A 25,531-nucleotide genomic window follows, 5' to 3' on the forward strand; every position below is an offset into this window, starting at 1 on the left:
TTTCTCACAGGTTGCAGTTGAGGAATTTTGACCTTCTCATTCTCTTGGTCTCATCTGGGTCTTTGTTGACTCACTTTTAAAGGTGTGGGAGGAAGCGGACAGTTGGTGACAGTGAGGAGTGGCCATTGTTTACTAACGAAAATGAATATCAGGGTTTCTTAGCTTTATAACATTGTATGATGATCTTTTTTTTTAAATGTAGGAGTACTGCTATTCAGCCCACTGATTAAGCTGACTGGAGCTGGCACAAATGCCACATTAGTTTTTTTTTTTAATTGAATGTCCATGAGATAGACCAAAGTTGTTCATGATTGTGTTTCAGTCATACAGTGACCCAATATCTATTCCTCCACCAGTGTACATTTCCCACCACCAATGTCCCCTGTTTCCCTCCCTCCATCCCCCAACACCCACCAGCCTGCCTCTGTGGAAGGCACTTTTCTTCTCTCTATCTCTGTCTCTGTCTCTGTCTCTCTCCCTCCCTCTTTCTCTCTCTCTCTTTCTCTGTGCATTATAGTTTGCAATAGTTATTTGTTATCATGTTTGTTCTGGGCATTCAGTATTTTTTGGGGGAATATAAGGCTGGAATAGTCTTTTTAACTAGGTGGCAGCTTTGGGGTGTGGATGTGACTGCCGAGGCTTCTGTAAGTACAGGGAGGTAGGGGGAGGTAGCCCACCCCAACCCCGAGAAAGCCTGGAGAGTTCGCTGACAGAACCCATATACCCAAATTTTCAGCAGACTATATCTCATTGAAGTCCATCCTGAGACAGTGGAGTCCAGTCGGGGAGATGGTGGGTGATTGTGGATTGTGGGAGCAAGTGGCTGCCATGAGCTCTGCTTGGGTGGGCACCAGGCTGACCCACCCCCCCTCTGATTTACCCTGGTCTGTTCAGCCTTGCATGGGTCCAAGATTAACTAAGGCTTTTGATCTTTTTTGAGATTTATTTATGCGTCTCTGAAGCAAGGTCAATAAATGAGCTTGAATAGCTGAGCCAGAGGTGGTTTGTGGGTGTGATTCCCACATACCTAACTTTTGGCTGTTTAATTTCTTAGGAAACTTGGTCTCGAGTTGTTGGGGTCTGGCCAGAGGCACGGTGGCAGTTTGGGCACCATCAGGCTGCTGATGCACTCGCCTTATAGGTGTAGAATCGACCTGCTGGCAGCACCGCACCCCCCTGGAAGATGACACTCCTACTTGGTCCTTTTGTTAGCCCACACACATAGTGCACACATCATCCTCCCTGTTCGCTGGTCTCTAGAAGCTTAAAACAGCAAACTTTTTATTTGTTTTGTTTTGGGGCCACACCTGGTGGTGCTGAGGGGTTACTCCTGGCTCTGTTCTCAGGAATTACTCCTAATGGCAGTCAGAGGACCCTGTGGAATGCCAGAGCTGGAACCCAGGTCAGCTGTGTGCAAGGCAAATGCCCTTCCCACTGTACTATCCCTTCAGCCCCTGAAACAGCAACTATCTTTAGCTTACTTTTCGCTAGAATTTCTGTTCTGCTGCTACTTCTTTCCACTACTGAATTTCACAGAGTGATCTGTTTGTTTCTTACTGTGTTTTTGCCAATTCCCTGCTAATTTCTACCTCCCACTCTTCTGAAATAACTCTCCCTGCACATAACCTGGATTATAAAACCAGCAGCCTCATCATTCTTAAGCTCATTTACCCACTCTTGCTTCCCTTTCTCCTCCAGCACTCTAAATGTAGCTCTTTTCCTATTGTTTGGAGTCAGAGAAATAGTACAATAAGCAGGGTGCTTGCCTTGCATGCAGCCAACCTGGGTTCAGTACCCAGGATTCTGTATGGTCCCCCAAGGTCCACCAGGATTAATTTCTGAGCGCAGAGCTAGGAGTAAGTCCTGAGCCACTTGGTGTGGCCCCAAAGACCAGGGGAGAAAAACCCCTCAAATTGTTTCTTTGTTTTTTCTTATCTAATTTGTCTTCTTGTCTTTTATAGGGACCTTGAATGATTGCATCCATTATATTACCGTCTAGAATTTATGTGTCACCTCACCACTGATCATTTCAGTCCTATATTGTAGCATCTCTAATCTAGGTCTGTCTCCAAACCTCTCAACTCTTTCTGTGAGGATCTTTCTCATGACCATCTTAGCAACTAAAGTTCAGAACACCCCAAACTGAAGCCTGTTCCCTCCTCTCTGCCTCCATCTGTAACTCCCTCTTCTCCCAGCAGCGTTCACTGCCGTCCCGGCGTAGAAGCAGCATGACTTGGAAGACCTGGCCTTCCTCCCGTGAGGAGTGGCTAATGGCATTACTGTTTTTCCAGTAACTGAAGCAAGACCTGATAGGATAACTCTTCCTTATGAGCAGTGAATGTACCCTTTAGCACACCTGCTGTATTCCAGACACTGCTCTGCAGCGCCGGGGTCCAGTACAGGTCTGTGCCCCAGGCGGCCAACAGAAAAACAGCATAAGAGAATTGTGCAGTAAGGTAAAGATCGTGGGCAGCGCAGGAAGAGGAGCAAGAGCAAAGAAAAAGAGTAAGTGGAGATCACATTTACAAGAGTGGTGGGCTGGAGCAGTAGTACAGCAGTCCAGCATTTAGCTTATGTGCATCTCACCTGTGTGTCCCCTGCACCTCATATGGTCTCCTGATCCCTTCAGGAGTGATTCTTGAGCACAGAGCCAGGAGTAAGCCCTGAGTACAGCTGGGTTTGGCAAAAAAATATCATTCAGATGTAATGTAACACACCTGAAACTCATAGAATACTATAATGCAGTATTACTTCTATTTTTTTTTTTTTACTGCTTTTAAGAACAATATACTGCAATGGATAAAGAAGTAAAGGCAAGGAAGCCAATTATGCTAATTGAAGTAATTCAAGTAAAAGATGACAACAACCAAGACGCAGATTGTAGAAGAGGTGATGAGAAGTGATTAGATTCTGAGTGTATTTTCAAAGCAGAGCCATTACAGTCTGCTGACATATGTGCTGAAGGGTATGAAAGACAGTAACTGTGTGTGTGAATGGCAAATATAATAACAAACTGGAGAAGCTGAAGGATGAAGTGGAAATGGATTGTAATGGACAGGAACAGCAAAGGGAGATGCTTAAAAACCAAAGAGCTGTGCCCGGAGTGATAGTACAGTCGGGAGGACACTTGCCATGTGGAGGTCAGTCCCTGGCATCCCATATGGCTCCCCGAGCACCACCAGGTGTAATTTCTAAGTGCAGAGCCAGGAGTAACCCCTGAGCATTGTTAAAAGCAAACAAAAAAGAAAAACTAAACAGCTCTCACTCGGAGGTTTCATCAGCACATGCCTGCTACATCTGCCTGCGCTATTCACTCTTCCGAGCTCCGGACGCTGGCGTGCAGCTGTCTACCAGGCACCTCAGTCCTAACCTGCTTGAAACTCAACTCCAGCTTCTCCTTCAAAATCTTTCTCCAGCCACCGTCTTCCCTATTGAAGAAGAGGGCAGGCCGGCATTTCAGTTTCTTAGTCCAAAAGCCTTGACGTGAGGAGATCACCCTGTCCGTATGAAACCTTTCAAGATTGCCGTGTCTCAGAAGACCTTTCGCCCATGAGTGACTTCCTATTTCATAGAGGGCACTTCGAGCTGATGTTTATTGCAGTTATTGGAGTTAGTTGATAACTAACCCTCCCAAATTTGTGGGCTCCTTGAGGGCATAAATCCCTTCTTTACCATTTTATGTCTCTTATAGTTTTATTCTTTACTCCGTGGATTTTATTATTATGACTTTGTCACTTAAAATGTGCAAAAGCGTGATGCCATGGAGAGCACTGAACGGCTCTTGAAAGTCGGGGAACTTAAGAGACTACCAACCTGATATAAAAGCAAGAAAAGGAAGAGTCCATTTTTAATCAAAGGGTCTTTTTATTGTTCGTACTCTAGTCCCACTTACTTATACTTGGGGCCAGCTGGTAACCCAGTTTCTAGAGCACCCGTCTGGCCTGTGTGAGGCCCTGAACTCTATCCCCAGCACTACATAGACAAATAGGAAAAATAGAAACATTCATAGGCGTTGCCTGTCAGAAAGAACTAGAGCAGAGCAGGATAGCATCTGTGAGCCTTCCCGGTCATCCTCATCACTACAGAGCAGGATAGCATCTGTGAGCCTTCCCGGTCATCCTCATCACTACGGAGCAGGATAGCATCTGTGAGCCTTCCCGGTCATCCTCATCACTACAGAGCAAATGATGCCTCTGGAAATCGTGTCCCAAATTCCTGAGCTGGCTTGTAATTATGGACTGGGAGCTTTGGTAGAGCAGGACACTGTGGATCTGGTTTGCCCCTGCCAGACTGATATGGCAGTCCCCGTCTCTGAAGGGATTGGCGAGAGACAGGAGCGCGAGGTAACCGCACAGACTACCAAGAATAGGGAACGACACCAAGCTTGACCACCTGAATCCAGCACTGTGAGAAGTCTAGCTTTACTCCCATCCGTTTGTTTTCTCTCGGGGCTGAACTGGTTGAGGTCAACACATTTATGTGACCTGAACTGCTGAGGACCCTTCTCGATTCGTGACTTTCCTGCCTCTGGGTCTGCAGGGATAAAATGGCTGAAAACCTCTGATCTCTCTCCTCACCTCTTAAAAACTACAGATTGTAACCCCAGATGGGGTCACATAACTGAAAGTGGAGGTTGTTTCAAAATAAAATTTCTTTATGATTTATTATCAGTAAATGTTTGGCTCCAATACCTGTTTTATAGACCCGCATGCCCTGGGCTCTGTAAAACTTTCCCAGGCAAAAAGGGCTTGAGAGTAGAAAAGGTTTTAGCAGCTCTGGTCTAGATTATCCTTCCTGCCCTTGCCTGCCGCACGTGCCGAGTAAGTACTTCTTTCAGAATCCCTGGAGGAGGGAAGGGTTGTAGGGCCTCTCTAGATCTGATCCCAGGCCTTTGCAGAGTATTAGGGCCAGAGCCCAGCACTTCCTGTCTTTTATAGACTAGAAAACAGAGACAAACTATAAAAGGGGATTGCTGGCCATTGCCTGTCATTATCCAGAAATTGTCACCATGTTCCCATGTCTAAGTGATTTCATTGTCTGTGGTCTTGTGACCCATGAGTCAAATCGTAGGATGAAGCCCAGAAGCAGGCTGTTTAGGGGTCCCGGTTCCCCCCACACGTCCTCTGTTGTGGCACTACTGTTTTGTTTGATCCCAGGAGCCAGAGGCAATTACCTGCCTCCCTCTCCCTCTCTGGAACAAGGTGCCAGGAGGTTGCTTTGTGCTGCGGGTTATGCTGGTGTGTGCATGTCACCACGAGACCTGGCACTCGCCCAAAGAATCTGCTGCATTAAGAATTTGATTCACTCCAGATAGCGAAGCTTGAAAGTTGTTATGTTCTTGATTTAACTTGAAAATGCCAGGAAATTCAATCTCAAAACTGTCACTCAGCACTCATTTTGATAGAGCCCTAGCTAGTATGTGATTGTTATTTCCATTTGGGTCATTAGGGAGAGATTTTAAAAGACAAGTTTCTAGAAGTGGCCAGCTTTCTTTGTTGGAGGAATATGACTTGAAGCATTGTTCTGATGGATTAGGCAAATATATCACCGAGGAATGATTTCTAGTGGTCTCTGCACTCCGCTATCAGTACTGGAGATTTCTCTCATGACTGCCCATGTGCCCATTTCTGATCCTTATGGTCAAAGCTGGAAAACAGATTTTCAGAAAGGAAGCAGCCGTGAATTTAAACTGGTTCCGAGACAGGAATGATCTCATGATCTGACCAAATATTTACTTCCAGAGAAGAGTATCTTCTGTACCAGAAGCCAGGCGATGTTTATTCTTAATTTACTTAAAAAAAAAAATCGGTTTTTAAGATCAAAATCAGCAGAGTACAAACTTCCACAAAATGAGTTAAATTCTGGGTATTTAATGGATAGCATGGTGACTGTAGCTAGTAATACTCTCACCTAATTATGCACACTATTGAAAATTGCTAGTGAGTGGACATGGAATGTTTTCACAAAAAAGAAATGGGACCGAGGGGAGGGTGTTCTCAAACAGCACGTGCCTTCTCTGTGTGAGACTCCATTTCTAATCCTAATTTTATCTCATGGATCCCCAGACACCACCAAATATAGGCTTTGCACCCACCTGACCCCCTCCCCCCCCCCCCCCCCCCGCACTCCAGAAACCAGAAAGAGAGAGATGAGGGAAGGGAAGAGGGGAAAGTGGGAAGCAGTAAAGAAGGGAGGGTAGGAAAGAGGCAGGATGGGAGGAAATGATAATTAAGTGGTCTGATAAAAGTGTCGCTGTGGTGGGTCATTTTGCAAGTGAATGAGTGCGTCAAAACAACACAGTGCAAATCTGAAACTTACACAGTATTTTATGCCATTTTCTGTTAATTATAGGTTATTAAATATGTGGGAATGAGGAAAAAAGAGCCAGGGAGATAGCACCAAAGGCTGGAGTGTCTGTCTTGCATTGCAGAGGCCCCAGGTCCAGTCCTCGACAGATATTCAAGGATTCTGGGGTGAGCTGAATGGATGCTAACAGAAACTACTTGTCTAAGAGCACTTAGAGACTGAGTAACAGGTAGATCTTTTAGAGCCTCAGCTGCAGAGAGGAAGTAGGTCCTGATGCCGCACCACGGCCGTTCATGACTGAGCACTGCGCAGCTGGTCCTTCTCCAAGTGACTGTCAGAGGGTTTATCACACCCTTCCTGAACTCAGTTTTCAGCACAACAAAGAAAGAAGTTTTCTGGCAAATAAGGAGCTGTACTACAAGTGTAGATTGTTCTGTTTATTTAAAAATCTAATAAAAAAAAAAAAAACAGAGCCTGGGGAAATGGCTCAAAGGACTGCAGAGCTTGGTTGGCATGCAGGAGGCCCAGGTCCACTCTCCAGCACTGAATGGTCCCCTGAGCACTGCCCAGGAGCAACAGCCAAAGAAACAAAAAGTAAAGTGAAATAAAATACAGCAGAAGACTGGTGACAAACTTGATACTGATAGCTTCGGCTTTGAGCAACCTGGAAAGTCCCTGACGTGTGTTGATTTATACTCTTCAGGGACTGGGTCTGGCAGAGCTCCCCACATCCAAAAGCCACCCCTGATGCATGCTTCCCTCGCATGCCTGCTACCTTCTGCATGATCAAGACAGGTTTCCTGATGGAAAACTTGCCCCCCAAGGAAGCCAACTGCAAATATTGTGAAATAAATGAAGATTAGGTAAACAGACCTTAAAGAAATATTGGCAAATTTGAAAGATATTAAATTCTCCTAGATTTGCCTCACAAGCTTTGGCAGCATTTGCACTTGAAAAATGAAGGCAGAATTATTGCTGGCTCTAGAAGTGATGTCTTCAGATGTTTATCAGTTAGTTACCCCTAACTGATAGTTAATCATAGAAGCATTAACTACTTCTATGATTCGGTGTCAGACTGCCTTTCACAAAAAAGAGCATTTTAGGCAGATGAGACCTAAAAGATAAAAGATGTCAAATGGCCAGTTCACTAAAAATCATTTTCACCTTTTTTTTACCCCTCCCCCCCTTTTTTTAGATTTTTGGGGTCACACTTGGCGATGCACAGGGGTTAATTCCTGGCTCTGCACTCAGGAATCACTCCTGGCAGTGCTCGGGGGACCATATGGGATGCTGGGAATATGAACCTGGGCCGGCCACTTGCAAGGCAAATGCCCTCCTCACTGTGCTATCGCTCCAGCCCCTTTTCCCCTTTTTCTTGTTAGTGCTTGAACCCCAAACATCTGACTATAATTCCCAGAATGTAATTAGTGTTCATTCTACTTTCGAAAATGTCTTCATAAAGGGGAAAGCTTATGAAGGGAAATCTATCCATTTGAGAATCAGGTAATCAGCCTCTGGGTTTAGTGGGAACTGATTTTGATGGCTTATTTCCTCTCCACACGGTTCCAGCCCACCCTCTCCACAAGCTGCAGACACAGAGATAGAGGGACTGAGGGGGCTTGGGGCTGAGAGGCCGCCCGGCTCTCCCGGGTGCCAGTCTGGAGGCAGTGCTGCATTGAACTGCCGGAGTCCAGATCATGGCTGCCTGGAGTGGGACCATTATTTAACCTCCTTGTTTAATCTGTTTTCTTGTCTGTAAAATGAAGATAGAATTAGTGCCTATTGTATAGAATTACATGATGTGTGCATGTGAGAGTGTGAGTGTGTGTGTGTTTGTGTGTGTGTGTGTGTGTGTGTGTGTGCGCGTGTGCGTGCGCACATATGAGTGTGTGCAGAGAGAGGATAAATAGCTTACTATCTGGGGCATAGTAAGCTATTGTTGTTATGATTGTTGCCGTTTTGTGGTTCATAAGTGATTGCCAAGCTGATCCATAAGAATGGGCAAGGGTCGGGACTTAGCACTGTTGTTCTGCCAAGCCATTTTTTACCATGTGGTGCAGATATAATATGAAGCGTTTAATAATGTTAATTGGCATCGATACGGGCTCGTGTGTCTGCTGTTCCCCTCCGTTTCTGGAGCAGCCTCCAATGCCCAGACAGAAAGAATGTAGCCATTCCACCCGAAGACTGTGCTTGCTTCGTTCTCTTCCATCACACACAAAAAATTTACCCTTCTTTTCTCCTCTTGTCTTCTTCAGGTTTAGATCTCTCAGTCTGGAGCCTGAAACTCCGTGGGATATTGATTTGGTCTCCCATTATCTCCCTCCTCTCTTCCTGCCCCCAGTCTAGCCATGGATTTTCCTCTTACCCTGTCTTCTGAGTCTGAGTGATCATAAGCAAATTACTTTGACCTCAGTTGCCTGCTCTGAATGAAATAAAAATATCTCTGCTTATTTGAAGGACAACCAGAGGGTTGGCAATGTGCAGCATTTTCAGCTTGTTTGTTTTTGCTTGGGGGCCACACCTGTCAATGCTCAGGGGTCACTCCTGGACTTTGCACTCAGGTCTCATCCCTGGCAGTGCTCTGGGGACAAGGTGGGGTGCTGGGGATTGAACCTGGGTTGGCCATGCGCAAGGGAAGTGCCCTACTTGCTATACTACTGTTCTGGCCCTAGTGTTTCCATCATTTTTCGGAAGGAGAATTTCTTGACAGAATTCGTTTTTAAAAGGCCATTTCCCAAGTAAGGAAGTCCTCTCTCTTAATACGCGGGCTTTCTCTCCTACCAGTACCATGGTAGTTTAATTTCAGTGTTGCCATCACTAGCCTATATGTTTTTGAGTACTACTTTTTTATTTGCCTTGCTCCTTCAAATATTCATAGGCACTAATCCACATTATGGCTTTATAGCCAGTAAATTAAATTATATGAATTCTAAACACAGCGTGTTTGAGATGTAGAGAGTCTGCAGCCTTTGAAACCACTAACTTAATTTTGTCCAACTCTTACTCAGTAATTCAAAAAGAGCCCAACTTTTTCCTTTTGAATTCAGTTTAAAAAATAATAATAAATTGCTCCCAGGCAGTGGTCCTGGGTGCCCAATTTTATCTGGGATCTAAATTTTCTGTCTGTATTGAAAATTCCTCCACGTTCTGGGTAAGGTGGGCCCTGGAGAGAGGAGAGGCAGCTTTGCCTACAGCCTCTTGGGCTCAGCTGCTGGACTTTGCTCCGACTGCTAATAGAGCTTTGCTTTCCTTGTTTGAAAATCTTTGTCTACAGTAACTTGGGGGAGAATTTGCTGAAAGCACCTTTATTGAAAAAGTTCAGAGTACCTTATGTCCATGTAAAATTCTACTTTTAAAGGAGTGAAAGACTATAGACAAGTGGAAGACTAGATCAGAATTTCCTAGATTATTTGGCTGGCTGCTCCCTTCTCAGAATGAAAAATTCTCAGCACCCCTCCCCCTGAAGTCGGCTTCCTTGAAATGAATAGACAAAAAAAAAGGGTCCCCAGTCACACCTGAGACTACTTACCCTCCTTGCTTCCCATCCTTCCAGTGACCTCTTGGGGTGACCTCACCCACTCAGGAGAGCCATTGCTTACAACTGGGCCGGAAGGTCATTTGAGGGAAGGGGTGTACAGAGTCCTCTGTCTTCCATAGGATGTATTGAAGAAAACTTGTATAAAATTATTAGTTAGCATTTTCTTAATTTAATTGGCATTTTGACACAATCCTTTGAAGAAACTTGGTTTTAGCAAATCTTTATGATTTTAGTGAGAGAGGGAGTGGTGTGTGTATGTGTGTGTGAGAGAGAGAGCGAGAGCTTGTTTTAGTGTGTGTTTAAAACAACTTAACTCTTTAAAAAATGATGATCAAGCTGAATAATATTGGCTGGATGGGTTTTTTAACCTCAGGTTCTTTTTGTTAAAGCAGGTGTCTTTAAGATTTGAAAAAAATAATAATAGTAGATTTTCTTTAATTTCTTATAAATTTATTTCTAAGACAGTTCCTAAAATAGATTTTTGAAATCTTGAGAGTAATAATCACAGTCTTTTAATCCATGATCAAATACCTTTCTATTTGATAGGTATATTTATTTGTATATATCATATTTATTTGTATATATATCTTATTGTAGTTTTAATTTTATTGTTTTAACTGTATCATACTAAGCAAATAGTTTTGAAATAGAAAAAGCCCATGTAGAATCAATGCTTCTTAGTCTCATGGCAGTGATTATTTCCCTGACCTTGGCTGTTTTGTTTGATGAAGTTTTATGAGCATTATCTTCAACCATTTCTACAAAGATCATCCTATATCTTGTAAAGGATTTCTAAGCACATTTTAAAAGGCACTTTCATTTTAACAAAGTTAATTCCCGGCACTAACTTGCTAAAATAAAGTAAAGCAGCTTTCTTAGGGTACATTCTCCTACATACAATTAATGCAATATGCATGAAGTATCCAGTTTCCTTGTATGTATAGCAGACCTTTTAAGAAGGAAGCATTTAGTAAATTCTCTAGAAGTTAGAAGAAGGTTAACAGTCTGATGCTTATAACCAAGATTTTTGGAAGGCAATTTAGAAAGCAATCCCTAATGAATGATAGCTTCTCCTTTTCAGTTCTTGATATTTGTCTGTTGATTTGTTTTCCTGTGGGGGCCTGACAGGGGTGTGGGGGGGGGGAGGGTTGTTCCTGCTGCTCATAGATTGAAGTTGTGTTTAGGTGCCAGGGACTCCCAAAGACAAATGAATGGTACCCAGCAAAATGGCCTAAGGTGTCCAGGTGCAGCCAGCTAGTCACTGTGACAGCTTCCTGGCTGACTGTACTTAGACAAGCCATCGAACCCGTCTCACTGGCTTCCCGCTCTGCTGCAGTTCAGGGTAGCTCCTTGGAGTACTGCAAAGAATATGCTCCTTGAATTTGCCGTTTCTGTGGAGTTTGCAGTGGCAGTGATTTTTAAGGATTCCAGTCCAGTTTCGTGTATCAGTTTCACAAAGAGATTTTGGGAGTTCGAGATGCTTCTCTGGTGGTGACTGACTGCATTCGTGTCGCTGTCGCTTACAGCTAGCTGCTGAAACAGCAGATGGGCTAGAGCCAGCTCTGTTGGAGATCCTGGCTCCTCCCTTGCCTGCAGTGTAAAACGCAAGTAGCAAGTCTCTCTTCTTTGTCACATTGGCATCCATATTCAGTCTTTAATCCAAAAGCAGTCTACTTAAAAATGTAAGAATAACTGTGGTTCTTAGTGTGACAAAGAATTACTGTACTTTTATTTGAGTCTGACCATTTAAGCTACAGCCACGGTAAAGGGCGCATGGTTTTCACTTAGATAATGAGCTCTCTTTGACTATTGAATATTTAGCTCTATTACAAATTATGACCTGTTTTATGTGACCTACTTATTTCTAAAATAACATGCTCCTGCATTTGTTTTAGTTATTGATGCATTTGCTTTAAAATTATTGAGTGAAAGTGATGATGATAAAAATAAATGAGCGCCTAGAAGCTCTCTTTTAAAGGCCATGAGAGTGGTCAGACAACTAGAAGTACTTTGCCTCTGCAGCCTGATTCTTTGCGGCGTTATAAACTGTGTGTGTTTGCCCACAAAGCCCGTGCTAATATGAAAGTTGTTTTTAATGTGATGGAGTTGCATCATCCTGCTTCCCTTGTGCTCTGTGGGATATCATGTTGCTTCAACGTAATAACCAAGTGCTGGACTCCTAAACTTTTTTTCTTCATGCTGGAAATGATTACATAAAAACTGGCTGTATCTGGGTCTTATGAATCTTGAGAATTTTTTATTCTTTGGGGACAATCTCATAATCTTTTCTTATTCCTTGAGAAGTAAAAATCTTTGCATTTGTAACAAGGTTCTGTTGAAAATATCAGTGATGCTAGGTTACCTAGCATTCTGTTTTGGGAAAGCAAGCATTATCTTTGCTGCTAGGTCTGTGTTTTAACTTTGTGCAGATGTGTGCTAAAAGAACATGATGTGCTTATTTGTTGCATTTATGCTACTTTCTTACTTTAAGTAAGATGGATGAAATTACATATTAAATAAAAACAGGAGCTCAGACAGCACTTCTTAGCAAACTGAGAAAGCCTTCCAGAGACAAGCTAGCAAATGAGACCGTGACTTTAGTAACTCAGTGCCTTTGAGAGACTTGTTCCTTTGAAGGCACTTATATAATCATTTCTTTGTAGGACTTATCAGGGTCAGCTGACTAACATTTAAAATTAATCTGCCTGGTACTTATGGTCACCAAGATCTGGAAAGAGCCCAAATGCCAAGGACAGATTAGTGGCTGAAGAAACTGTGGCATCTGGATGGGGTGGAATACTACTCAGCTAAAAGAAAAGATGAAATTTTGTCATTTGCCACAACTTGGCTAGAACTGGAAGGTGTCAGATTAAGTGAAATAAGGTGGAGGGAGAAGGGGAAGTGCCAGATGGTCTCACTCACCCAGAGTGGATGAAGAAACAGAGCAAGGATGTGGGCGGAGTCCAGTGAGAAGAGACCCGTGGACTCTGACAACAGAACTGGCCTTCCCAAGTGAGAGTGGAGGTGGTGGAGGATTGGGAGGAGTAGAGAGGACCCAAGGGGAGTGGGGTCGGGTGTGTGTGGGGGGGGGGGGGCGTTGGGAAGTAGCGGTGGTGGGTCCATGTATATGCCAAGAGTATAAGCACAAATGACTTGGTAGCCATGTCACCTTAATGAAAATAAAAGTTTTAAATAGTAAAAATCAATCTGCCACTCAATGTTGTCAGTATTGTTTTATATTGTTTTATATTTTAACCAGCTACCGCACCTTAAATTGGACATAGCTGTAATTATTAGCAAATACACTCAGATGTGTAAAGCATGAAATTCAAATGAGCGAGAATAGCTGCGTGGCCCAGGGCAAGTTTTTCCTCCTTCGAACTCCAATTTTCCCCTCACTATGATGTGATACCTGTCTCTTAGGATTAATCTTTGTCAGGATCAAATGAGAGCATTTATAAAGCACTGGCATAAGGCCTGGCAGATTTATCAGCACACATTATTCACATCCTGTATTCCAGTGAGCCAGAGAATACTTTATATTGAGTATGACTTATCATGCCTAATTCTAAAATAAAACCTATGTTGTCCATTCTTCATCATACTCAATTCTGGAATGAAAATTCACAATTAATAAAATAAGTATTTCTTAGGATGCTTAAGGAGCATGGCTTCTGCGGGTGGAACTTTTTTTTCTATCACTTGTGGTTGTTTGAAACCCAGTAATGGAGTAGTCATTCAGACACTGGAGTCTCTCTCCCTGTCTCTTTTTCAGTTTTATTTTTCTGCAATCCTGTTGTAACTCTAGGAAAGTTTTCAAAAATAAAAAAAAAAAAATTGAGGGACTGGAGTGATAGCACAGTGGGTAGGGCATTTGCCTTGCATGCAGGCAACCCGGGTTTGATTCCCAGCATCCCATATGGTCCCCTGAGTACCGTCAGGAGTAATTCTTGAGTGCATGAACCAGGAGTAACCCCTGTGCATCGCTGGGTGTGACCAAATGTGTATATATATATATATATATATATATATATGACTTTGTTTTATAGTCATTTAAAAATAGGATTGATCAATATGAAGCATAAAAGCATAATTTGCTTTTTTTTAATTGATTTTACCTCCCAATGCCCTCAAACTGACCATGTCTACAGTGAAAATGAGATATGAAATATGCACCCTGTTAAATAGGCCAATTTTGTTCTTACATCTGCAACTATTATAAACAGAAAACTTTATATGGAAATCAGTCTCATAGCAGTTCTACTCATGCGCACACACACAAACACACACACACACACACACACACACACTTAAAACTTTAGTGGACTCTTGAACCAGTTTATTCATTACTGAGGTCAAGACTTGAACAGCACATTGGGGAATCTCTACCTTCGATCGCCTTTACTACTTACAAAATGTGTGATTCAAGATTGCAGATTTACAACTGATCAAGACGCCTTGATGCGGGCCAGAGTTTTCATTTTAACAGTTGATGCTAAAGCCAGAATCTTTGAGAGTTGAAGGGTTCTGCTGGATGAGCAGTTGCAGACAGTCATGCCGAGACAGTGAATGCCAGGAAGCGTGCTCACGGCACATGAGGTGCACAGGGAGAGCTGGGTGACCAGCGCTTGTCACGTGTCCCCTTCCTTGTCAGCCAGAACTGCCGTAGCTGTCAGCTCGCACCAGGCCCTCGGACACTACTGCCCATCCATCAGTAATAACAGACCCCACCGCCTTGTGGGTGGGCTGGAACAGCCACTGACCCTCAGACGTAAAGTGTGCGTCTCACCAGCCACCAGTTGTGAACAGAGGTTCGTTTTCAAAGAGGGAGACCCAGCACCAATTAATTGGTCCTTCCTTATTAGGTCATTAGCCAGGATACATTGACAGGAGTTAGTGTGATTTCCGGGAATCTGATGTTGACTGACACGACTGTGGAATAGGAAGTTTGCACATCTGACCCGAAAGACAAGTGGCAGGTTAAGTGAGATGAGAAACTTTCTTCCCCAGATACTGTTTTAGCAGGACCGGATTATCTCCAGGAGGCCTTTCCTGGTGGAGTACGACAATGCAAAAGAGACTGGAACCTCAAGCTTTCTGATTCTGAAGATGCAGTGGGATGCCAAATGGGATACATCCCAATTCTGATTTCAAGAGAAGCCTCCAACGGTTCCTTTTTCCCTTCTTCTATTCCAGAGACTTCCTTAGAGGAAGGGACCTAAGGACATTAGTATCACTGTCTGATTACTGTGTTGACATTTTAAAAGTGCTATTAATCATAGGAAATGGAACTTAATGATGTAGAAAAATACCCCGCCAAGGAATGTAAAAAAAAAGTAAGCTCCAGCCAATATTCAGATGAACTAAAGGGAAATGTGTCTTAACCCTTTAATTCTTTCTTTGTTCCTTCTTAATTTATTATCAAACTCCACACCTAAATAGTTTCAAGGCAGCTGCGCATGCAAGAAAAATGGTAAGCATAGCAAAAGGAAAATGAGAGATGCAGGTAATTTTATAAACAGTGCAGTGGTAAAATGTATAAAAGGCTAATATTCAGGTTAAGCTGATATAATTGAAGTGTTGCTTCCATTTTCAGTTACTTTTGCCTTTTGATATCCCTTCCATATTTTTCCTGTTAGCTCTGAATACGTAATGTAGTTAATATAATTTAGCCCATGTGAGGCTTGGCTGTCGCTGGAATTTGAGAATGATTAGGCCGATAGTATGCTTACACAGGTAACATTGTCACCATGGGCACAACCAAGGGGGTAAAGGCTCCGGTATGACAGATGAATACAGTCTTTCTGCCCAGAATTGGCAGTGCAGGATTTGATGTCATCAGTTCTTTGCGTATTCATTCCTTTTAAATTCAAATAAGGTTTTTCTAACTAGAATTTTAGAAAACATGAGGTAGGGCCTGAGAGAGAACTCAGCAGACTGGGACACAGGCTCTGCATGCAGGAGGCCCATGTTAGATCCCCAGCATCACCTGGTCTCCCAAGCTCCAAGCCAGGAATAACCCCAGAGCATCACCAGCCATGCCCCAGTATGGAAAAGGGGAAAGAAAGCATGAGGTAAATATAGTTATCTTTTTTTTTGTTTTTCTTTTTGGGTCACACCCAGCGATGCTCAGGGGTTACTCCTGGCTTTGCACTCAGAAATTACTCCTGGCGGTGCTTGGGGGACCATATGGGATGCCGGGGATCGAACCCGGGTCGGCCGCGTGCAAGGCAAACGCCCTATCCGCTGTGCTATCACTCCGGCCCCTAAATATAGTTATCTTTACTTGTATCTATGGATGACTCTGAATGCCAGTGTCATAGAGTCCATAGAGTGGATTTTGCACTCTAGACAGTGTTACTAGGAGCTGATTCTGTGCAGGTGCTTCACTGGGAACTGGCACGGGAATTTAAATCCATCTCATCCCTTTCCCCCGATACAATTCATCTTACGGCACAGGACATATAGTACATTGCTTGACATCTGGATCTGAAGTGATTAGATTTTAAGCTGATCCTATACAGGGATTGGAGAGTAAGTAATAATTACTAAGACCTTGGGGTTTCTCATCCCCCCGCCCTGGCAGGTTTCTGTCGCTCATTGGAGGGACGCTGTGTGAGATTGGAAAGCCTGAAATGCAGCAGAAGATAAATTCATCCCTTGAAAAGGAAGGACTACCGAAAATGGCAGAAAGATTGCAAACAACAGTGCAAACTCTACAAGTCATCATAGATGGTCTCAGTCAGCCCGAAAGCTTTGACTTTCGAACAGGTAAACTACTGAACTTGAATGACGGCACCTTTGGGAGTATAATTCACATTATTCTTTCTGGCTCTGAGAGCAGTCACGGGCTGCTGCAGAAACAGGTAAGACCATTCTCTCCTGCACATATGAGAAGGCTAAGGATGGTGACCTTGCTTCAGAATCATTGCAATTAGGTCACTCCTAGAGCCAGAGAAGCCAGATCCACCGGCTCCTGGTCCTGTGCTTATTTTCCATCACCCTAGACTAAACACGTCCTACATTTACTGCCTTGTGCATGCAGGCAATCATTTTTCATGAATTTCTTATAAGCTCGTTTTTATCTCCTACATCCCCCACGTCCAAGGTAAAACGTTTGGTTTGCAAGCTAAAAAAGCGAATCTTCTTCCCAAATTGCAGGGGTCCTTGTGTTGCATATCACTGAGTATATTGAACAAATAAGATACTATCTCCCTGTTGATTTTCCCTCTAATTAAAAGGGCTCTCGGCTTTCAGCACAGGTAGCTGGTGAGGGAAGTAGAACCTCTATCCTTGTTGAGAGCAGTGACCCTGGGTGAGAACGAATTAAGGTATCGAATGACTGACTTCCCAAGGAAATTGGAATAGGAAGTCCTGAGATTTAAAGGAATCCACACATGGGTCTCAGAACCAGCTTTATGGTGCCATGCGAAGGGCTCACCTCGTTTGGTTTGGTTTTCTGCTTCTTTTCAGGCACAGGGGTTTGTAGTACTGTGCTGGTCGGGTTTCTTGCATAAATCATTCCAGCACCACACTGGCCCCTCGCCATTGTCCCACTGTCCACTCTCCAGTCCTCCCATTCTACCCCCGACCCGCTGTGGTAAGCTTCCTACCGGGGTTCTCCTCTTTTCATTATAGATCAGGCTGCCTTCGAGATGAGCTTATTTGAAAAGATTTGATGGGGACTTAGGAACACATTTAATAAGCTCATTGATGTACACCCACAACTTCCTTGAAATAAAATTGTTTAGGGGCTGGAGCAGTAGTATAGCAGGGAGGGTGTTTACCTTGCATGCTGCTGACCCAGATTCAATCCATGGTGTCCCATTTGGTCCCCTGAGCCCACTAGGAGTGATCCCTGAGCACAGAGCCAGAAGTAAGCCCTGAGCACTGCTAGGTTTGGCCCAAAAATTAAGCAAAAGGAGAAAAATAAACAGTAAGACCTGTGCCCAGTGAGGAGCAGAGACCTCCCGGTTCCCATCCAGAGCGGGTGTTCAGCAGACGTCTGTGGAGGTGGGACCTTCTTTCCTGCAGCAGAGGGCTGGGTTTGTGCCCTCGTGGCAGGATCCCGGCTGGCTTCTCTCCTGTTTTGTTTCTGTCCTGGGACTCATTGCTCTGTCATCCAGGCTGCAGTGTGGACTCAAGTGAAGATCTGCACTCAAGTTTCTGGCTGAGGGAAGTAGCCACCGGCCACAGCAGAAACCCTCCCTGGTGACGCCCCTCTTGGCAGAGCTCCCAGGCGCCAGGCGCTGGTGGAAGCTGCCGTGGTGGTGATCAGGGTGACCAATGAAACTTTTCAGGGTGCGCTTTTTTGTTGTTGTTGTTTTAAATGTTTTTTATTATTATTTATCACCATGAGATATAGTTACAAAGCTTTCATAATCAAGTTTTGGTCATACAATGATGACGCCCCCATCCCTCCACCAGTGTGCATTTCCCACCACCAATGTCCCCAGTATCCCTCCCACCACCACTACCCCATCCCTCCCCCTTCTTACTCTGTCTCTACTTTGGGACATCATAGTTTACAGTACAGATACTGAATTACAATACAGATACAATACAGATCACGTTAGTCTACTTTCCGCACACATCTCCCATTCTGCGTGACCCTCCGACCGTCATTGACTTAGTGGTCCCTTATCCATTCAGGGTGCACTTTGGAGCTGCCCTGTGCCTCCATACAGCCCAGTTTTCGGGCTGAGGCCTTACTGTTTTATTTCTACAAACAGTCATGGGTAGTCTTATCTGTGTCTCTACTCCAGTATATCTTTCCTCAATTTTGTCCACTGTGTCCTTTGTCATACTCGTGCTGTCTTGCATTTGCATGGGGAGTTGGGGAGTGACATAATCAGTTCTGTTGCTTTGGGTCTATCAGAAGCTTTCTGGTAACAACAGATTAAATATCCAGCCTTAGGTCTCAAAGCTACAAGGGAGAGAGGATTTTTGGATTTTTTTTTTAATTGAATCACCATGAGATACAGTTACAGACTTACATACTTCCATGATTGAGTTTCCGTAAGTGATCGAGCACCCATCCCTCCACCAGTGCCCATTCTCACCAATGTTCCCAATATCCCTCCCGTCCCCCCTCCCCTTTCCACCCCCTCTCTCTGTGCTAGGCACATTCCCTCTTACACTCTCTCTCCTTTTGGGTGTTATGGTTTGCAATACAGGTACTGGGAGGCCATCATGTTTGGTCCATAGTCCACTTTCAACACATGCTTCCCATCCCAAGTGATCCCTCCAACCATCACTGACTTAGTGCTCCCTTCTCTGTCCCAGCTGTCTTTTCCCGAGCATGTGAGGCTGTCTTCCAAGCCTTGCTGGATTCTCCCAGCCCTTATCTCTACCGTTCTTAGGTTTTAGTCCCCTATTGTATTACTTTATATTTCAGAAATATGTGCAGTCATTCTATGTCTGTCCCTCTCTTTGTGACTAATTTCACTTAGCATGATACTCTCCATGTCCATCCACTTATATGCACATTTCATGAGTTCATTTTTTTTCTAAAAGCTACATAGTATTCCATTGTGTAGATGTACCAAGTTTCTTTAACCAGTCATCTGTTCTCAGGCACTCATTTTTTTTTTCCCAGATTCTGGCAATTGTAAACAGTGCTGCAATAAACATAAAAGTGTGATGTCATTTCTACTGTATTTATTTGCATCTCTGGGATATATTCCCAGAAGTGGTATTGCTGGGTCATATGGGACATCAATTTCTAGTTTTTGGAGGCTTGTTTTCCAAAAAGGCTGGACCAGTCTGCATTCCCACCAACAATGAATGAGGGTCCCTTCTTCCCCGCATCTGTGCCAATCCTGGTTGTTCTTGTTCTTTTTAATGTGTGCCCGTCTCTGTGCTGTAAGATGGTATCTCATTGTTGTTTTGATTTGCATCGCCCTGATGATTAGCGGATTTTTGAGCCTCTGTGTCTTCAAGAACATGTTAAATAGTTCCTGACTATGATTTTCCATGCCAGATTAAAGTATGCAGCTGACCAAGAACCTGGCAGGGATCTGTAGCAGCAGAGCCTCTGCCAGCAGAAAGTAGGTGGTGGCAGGGCTCCCACCAAGAACCCGGGAGCCTCCAAGGACTGTCCATCTGTCTCCTATCACCAACTCAATCTCACCTTGCTTTGTCACAGCCCTTGCACACGGTACTCTATGTGGCAGGAGATATCCTGCCTTTGGAATTCAGTGCTTCAGCCACATCAGGCAGAATTCTACAGAGTTCATTCCAGTTTGGTTGTCTTTTTCAGTGAAGAAAATGAGATGTGGAAATTTAACGAGGGTTTCTTGTTTTGTTTTATAGGGGAGGGGGAGAAATGAAAAAGAATTATTTTTTCATTCTTGATTTCAGTATGGTTGGACTGGGGTGGGGTGGGGGAGCAAAGAGGTGAGCAGTTGTTAATACAAATGTAAAGGATAGTCTTAACAAGTAATCAGGATAAAGCCTACAGCTGCGGAGGAAAAGGAAATGGAATGGGTGGAGGGGAAAAGGAGGTCTCAGTGAAAGGAGACCCAAGCATAGAATGTGTTCTTTGTTATTAGAATCAACATTCAGTAATCCTAGGCAAGAAGGCCAAAAGACCAGGGATAAATGGAACCCACAGATAATCCAAAAGTCCCATTTAAGCTCTTAGTTTCAACTTTCTCTTCCATAAAACCTTTGTTGATGTTTTTGTTTTAACCAGAGCCATGATTCCCTTAACATGCTTTCGGCACACTTTCTGGAGATAGTATTAATAGAGAAATGTAGCTGGGAGGGGCAAGAAAAGAGAGCCATAAAGCAGCTTGAGAACAGAAGTCTTCGGGTCTTCATCTGCGTGTATTTAACACCCGGCAATGGGCCAGCCCAGGAGACAACAAGAGGAATTAATAATTGTTAGATGAATTGAAAGGAGAAAGAAGATCAGATACTACCTGATCCGGCTTTCTGGGCCACAGATAACCAAAAATCTATAGTTGAATAGATAACATTTCAAAATGGAAAGCAGTTGGTTCCTGTTTTCTCAATTCATAGGGGAAGGTGGGAGAGAATTTTATCCACATTTCACCAAAAATTAGTGTACTTGCCATCACCTTTAAACAGTTTGAAAATTCAGGAATTCTGTATGTAAGTGGGGGGGAGGGGGCAAGGGGGTCTCCAGCTTCCTGTTTCTCAGCATGTATAATTTAGCCTTGTATAGTCCTTGAGTAAAAATACATTTCATCACCTCATAAAGAGGAAAATGAAGCTCTTTCTCAATTCTTAGGTATGGTACTAAAATTCACGTGTTAGCAGGATAAGTTGAGGAGAAGAGAATTTTCTGGAATTGCTCATTCCTGTGTGCATGTAGTCTCTCCGGTGAGGATGCGTTTTCTCTGAAAGCAGACCTGTGTTTTCAGCGGCTCTCTCCACCCCTCACCCACCACTGCCTGAGACTAGTCTGGGGGAAATTGATATATAGTAAATATTTATTCAGTACCTTGTACGGTGTCTAGGAAGTACAATGCCATGTTATTTACACTGTCTCCTTCCTCCTTTCCTTGTAGATTTTGATAAGCCCGATTTCAAGAGAAGCATAGTTTGCCTGGAAGACCTGCAGGTTGGGACAGTTCTTACAGGCAGAGTCCAGAATGCGACACTCTTTGGAATTTTTGTGGATATAGGAGTGGGGCGCTCAGGGCTGATTCCCATACGAAGTGTGACAGAAGCAAAACTTTCTAAAACGAAGAAGAGAAGGAGCCTTGGTCTGGGCCCTGGAGAAAAAGTTGAAGTTAAAGTACTCAACATAGATATTCCCCGATCTAGAATCACACTGGACCTCATCCGGGTGTTATAAGTGTCCACCGAAGACCACTCAGATTCATTTCTCATTTTCGTCTTTACCCATTGCTGAGAATTAGGTGTTGGTGAATTCTAGCTAGCAAATGAGATTGACTTTCCTTATTTTTCCTTCAGAATAGATAGTATACTGGCAGCAGTGTTTTCTTTTTGCCGTGAAGAAAAAAGCTAGTAGACTCTCTCTGAGACTTTATGTATTAATAGTTTTTCTGATCAAAGCTTTAATTTTTTAAATTCATCTTTTGACCCCTTTTTTATTTTGCATAGCAGATTGTTTTACTTTTATTTGCCAACATGCCTTGCTGGATGAGAATGGGATCATCTTCTTGGTTTGAATTGTACAAGGGTCCTTGACATAGTTCTGGTGGTGGTTAATCATCCTTTTTTAAAGACTTTTGTAATCAGACTTCTTGGACTTGTTCATGGTTTTTCCTTGCCAAACAAACCAAAAACAGACAGATAAAACAGAACCCAATGTATTTTGTAATCATCAAGTGAATGGCTGAAAACGTTTCTCCGGAGGATCTATGTATTGATCACAGTAATAAAAAAGTTTGTGACTATTGACCTTGTTTTCATTATGTTGGTGCAATGAACAGTGTAGGAGTCGATCTTGATTAAAGGAGATGTGGCACATATTTATGCAAATTTCATACAAATCAAATGTACCTTTAGGGTCCAGGAAAGCTACTGGAAATTTGAAGAATCATTTTCTGCTTGACTTTGCACAGGAAGGTATATTCTTTCTTAAGCTTCAGGGTTAAACTTCCAATGAGGACAGAAATGGTCTTCCACAAGAATGAATGTAGAAAGGTTATAAAAAGCCAACAAAAATAAGACAGATCAAGTTGTTCCATTAAAAAATTCATTATAGTTTGGACAGCATGGTGATAATAGCATGAATATTTATGGTTGACGTACAAAGTCACATCACCTTCACCACCTCCAGAGTTCTCAGACCTTCCATGACTATGCCAATGTCACCTATAGGTTGCCTTCCCTGTGCCCACCCTCCCTCTGCTCAGTAGTCTGTTTCATAATCCAAGATGAAGGGTTTATCAGTCTTCAGTACTACCTGTTCCCTTTTTTATTTGTCTGCATACCACAGGTAAGAGATCATCTAATATTTGTGCTTCTCCCTATTTTACTTCACTTAACAGGATGCCCTCAGTTCCATCCAAGTTGCAGCAGACTACAAGATTTCATCTTTTCTTTTAGCTGCATTGTATTCCATTACAAATTTTATCCAGTTCTCTGTTATTAAACGTTTGGGCTGTTTCCATATGCTGACTATTGTTCTTTACTTTTTTAATTTTAAATTTTTATTTTCATAAAGTTGTTCACAATAATTGATCACATTCAGTATTTCAACACCAATCCCACCACCATTACACCTTCACATCCACCATCCTTATTTTAAAGTTTCAGACCTCCACTCAAACCTGCCCCACAGGCAGATGCTAGATCATTTATTTTGTATTGCTTGTTATGAATAGTATAAGATGTGTGTAAGGGTCTGTCTCACAGTGATTCAACAAAAAAAGCACTGGGACTCTCAAAATTTGAATAATTGGGGTCTGGAGCCATCCCTGCAGAGAGCTGCTTGGTTCCAACTATCATTTGAGTCTCTGATGGCTGTGACAGCCAGGGCCCCCAACGGTGGGGAGATGGGAAGAGACGGCCCAGTCCCCACCCCTTGAGGCATTTTCAGTCACTGGTCCCACATACCTGGGCTTTTCAGCGGATTTATTCTCTTACGTGGGAGCCCAGGACGAGCCTGTGAAAATCGGCCATGAGGGTGGTGGCGATTGGGTTCTGGAGGTTCGGGGCTGCCGGGGTTCACCTGGTGCAGGCGGAGAGAGAGAGAGAACACCTGCTCCGTCTCAGGTGCCCTTGTGAAATCAGCCTGGCGCGTGATCCGGAATCCGGAGCCATCCCCGGGGCGAGCTGCTCGGCTCAGAGATTATTTGTGAGTCTCGCTGGCTAGTCTTAGAGCTACAGTGAGGTAGTTCTTCAAATGCTTTTGTATTTGCAGGATATATGCAAAGAACTGGAATCTATTTTTTTTCCTTTTGAAAGTCTCCATGCAGCTTTTCAAGAGGGTGAATTGGGGCTTCCCTTTCACCACCTTCCCACCAACACTGTTTGTTTCTAATATTTTTAATATTTTCCATTGTCCCTGGTGTGAGATGGCATCTCATTATTGTTTTGACTTACATGTCCCTGATAATAATTGGTGATATACACTTTGACATATGGCTGTATGTCCTCTTCAAGGAAATGTCCATATATCTCTTCAACCTTTCAGTGTTAGTTTTGTTTTTAGGCCACAGCCAACTGTGCTCATGGCTTCCTTCTGGCTTTCTCCCCTTGGATCACAAGTGGCAGGTCTCCAGGGACCATATATGTTGCTCGGGATCAAACCCAGGTTGGCTCTGTGCAAAGTAAGAGTTTTCCCTGCTGTGCTCTCTCTTTGATCCCACCCCATTTTTTAATGGTATGATTAGCTTTTTGTTGAGCTTTGTGAATATTTGGTTTTTAGCCCGTTTCTTTTGCCCTAAAAAATATTTTAATTTTGTTTATTAAATTTGAGTCCTAGATTTTTGTTATTTGTGTATTGAAATGTAGCAGACTCATAAGTCTGGGTATTGGGTATTGTGTTGGGTATTCTTTAAGCTACTGTGCTGTATTTATTGTTTCTAATCTTTTTTTTTTTAATTTTAAATTTTTTATTGAGTCACCATGTGGACAGTTACAAAGTTTTCAGGTTTAACTCTCAGTTATACAATGCTCGAATACCCATCCCTTCACCAGTGCACATATTCCACCACCAAGAATCCCAGTATAGCTCCACCCCGCACCCCCACACCCTACCCCCCCACGCCCCTGGCCCCCCCACCCTTAGCCCCCCCGCCTGTGTAACTAATAAATTTCACTTTACTTTCACTTTGATTGCATTCAATATTTCAACAAAACCCACTATTATTGTTTGGAGAGTCTCTCCCCTAAAGTCAGACCTGCTGAAAAGGAAGCATTAGATAATTTGTTTTCCATTGCTGAGGATGAAGAGGTATGAGGTCGAGTGACCACACTTATCTAATCATTTTAAGAAGATACATAGTATCTTCTATGTATATTATTATTATATGTGCAGCTACAAATAGTGAAGAGCTCCTTTCCAGTTTGGCTTTGGGGATTTGATGTTTGTGGGCCACACCCGACAGTGTTCAGGGGTTACTCCTGGCTCAGGAATCACTCCTGGCAGGGCTTGGGATGCTGACCATATGAGATGCTGAGATCAAACCCAGATCAGCCGCTTGCAAATAAAGAGCTTTACCTGCTATACTATGTCTCTGGCCCCACATCTTTTCCAATTTGAATGCCTTTGGTTTCTTTTTTCTTGCCTGATTGCAGTGGCAAGGACTTCCAAGACTTTATTGAATAATAATGAAGAAAGTGGTCATGCTTGCCACGAAAGCAAGTGATTCTTAGCCTTTCATTTATTGGATTTGGAAAATGTAAGCATGCCATCAAGCATTAATAAGTGTTATCTCATGGACTAGACAAGCATTGTCTATTTTTTACTACTGCTGCTGCTATTGATTTGCCTAATAAACTTTTATGCATAACTGAAAGAATACCTAGTTTTCTCCGTGTGTAATGAACAGAAGACTAGAGAGGGTTACCAGTCCCACCATTTACCAGAAACAGTCCTGATATTTCCATTTCATTTATCAGGACATACTTTTTAACAATGCCCCTTTTTATTTCCAAAGTACACCACTTGAGTTCATAAATCATACAGTCACACATTCCTTTACAAAGTGATTAACCTGTTTTGTGATAGTTCTTTGT

At 43.2% G+C, this 25,531-nt stretch overlaps 1 protein-coding gene across 1 annotated transcript in view; it reads left to right on the top strand.

Annotated features, from left to right (window-relative positions):
- Window positions 1-22,960, top strand: part of SRBD1 (S1 RNA binding domain 1) — a 208,839-nt gene extending 185,879 nt beyond the window's left edge. The window contains exons 20-21 of the mRNA XM_055123433.1: window positions 16,434-16,618; window positions 21,385-22,960. Of these exons, the coding sequence (XP_054979408.1) occupies window positions 16,434-16,618; window positions 21,385-21,674 (475 nt within the window). The 3' untranslated portion in view covers window positions 21,675-22,960. The remainder of the gene's footprint in view (window positions 1-16,433; window positions 16,619-21,384) is intronic.
- The last annotated feature ends 2,571 nt before the right edge of the window (window positions 22,961-25,531 follow it).

The sequence above is a fragment of the Sorex araneus genome, chromosome X (genome assembly GCF_027595985.1).
Source record: "Sorex araneus isolate mSorAra2 chromosome X, mSorAra2.pri, whole genome shotgun sequence".
Classification (NCBI taxonomy): Eukaryota; Metazoa; Chordata; class Mammalia; order Eulipotyphla; family Soricidae; genus Sorex; species Sorex araneus.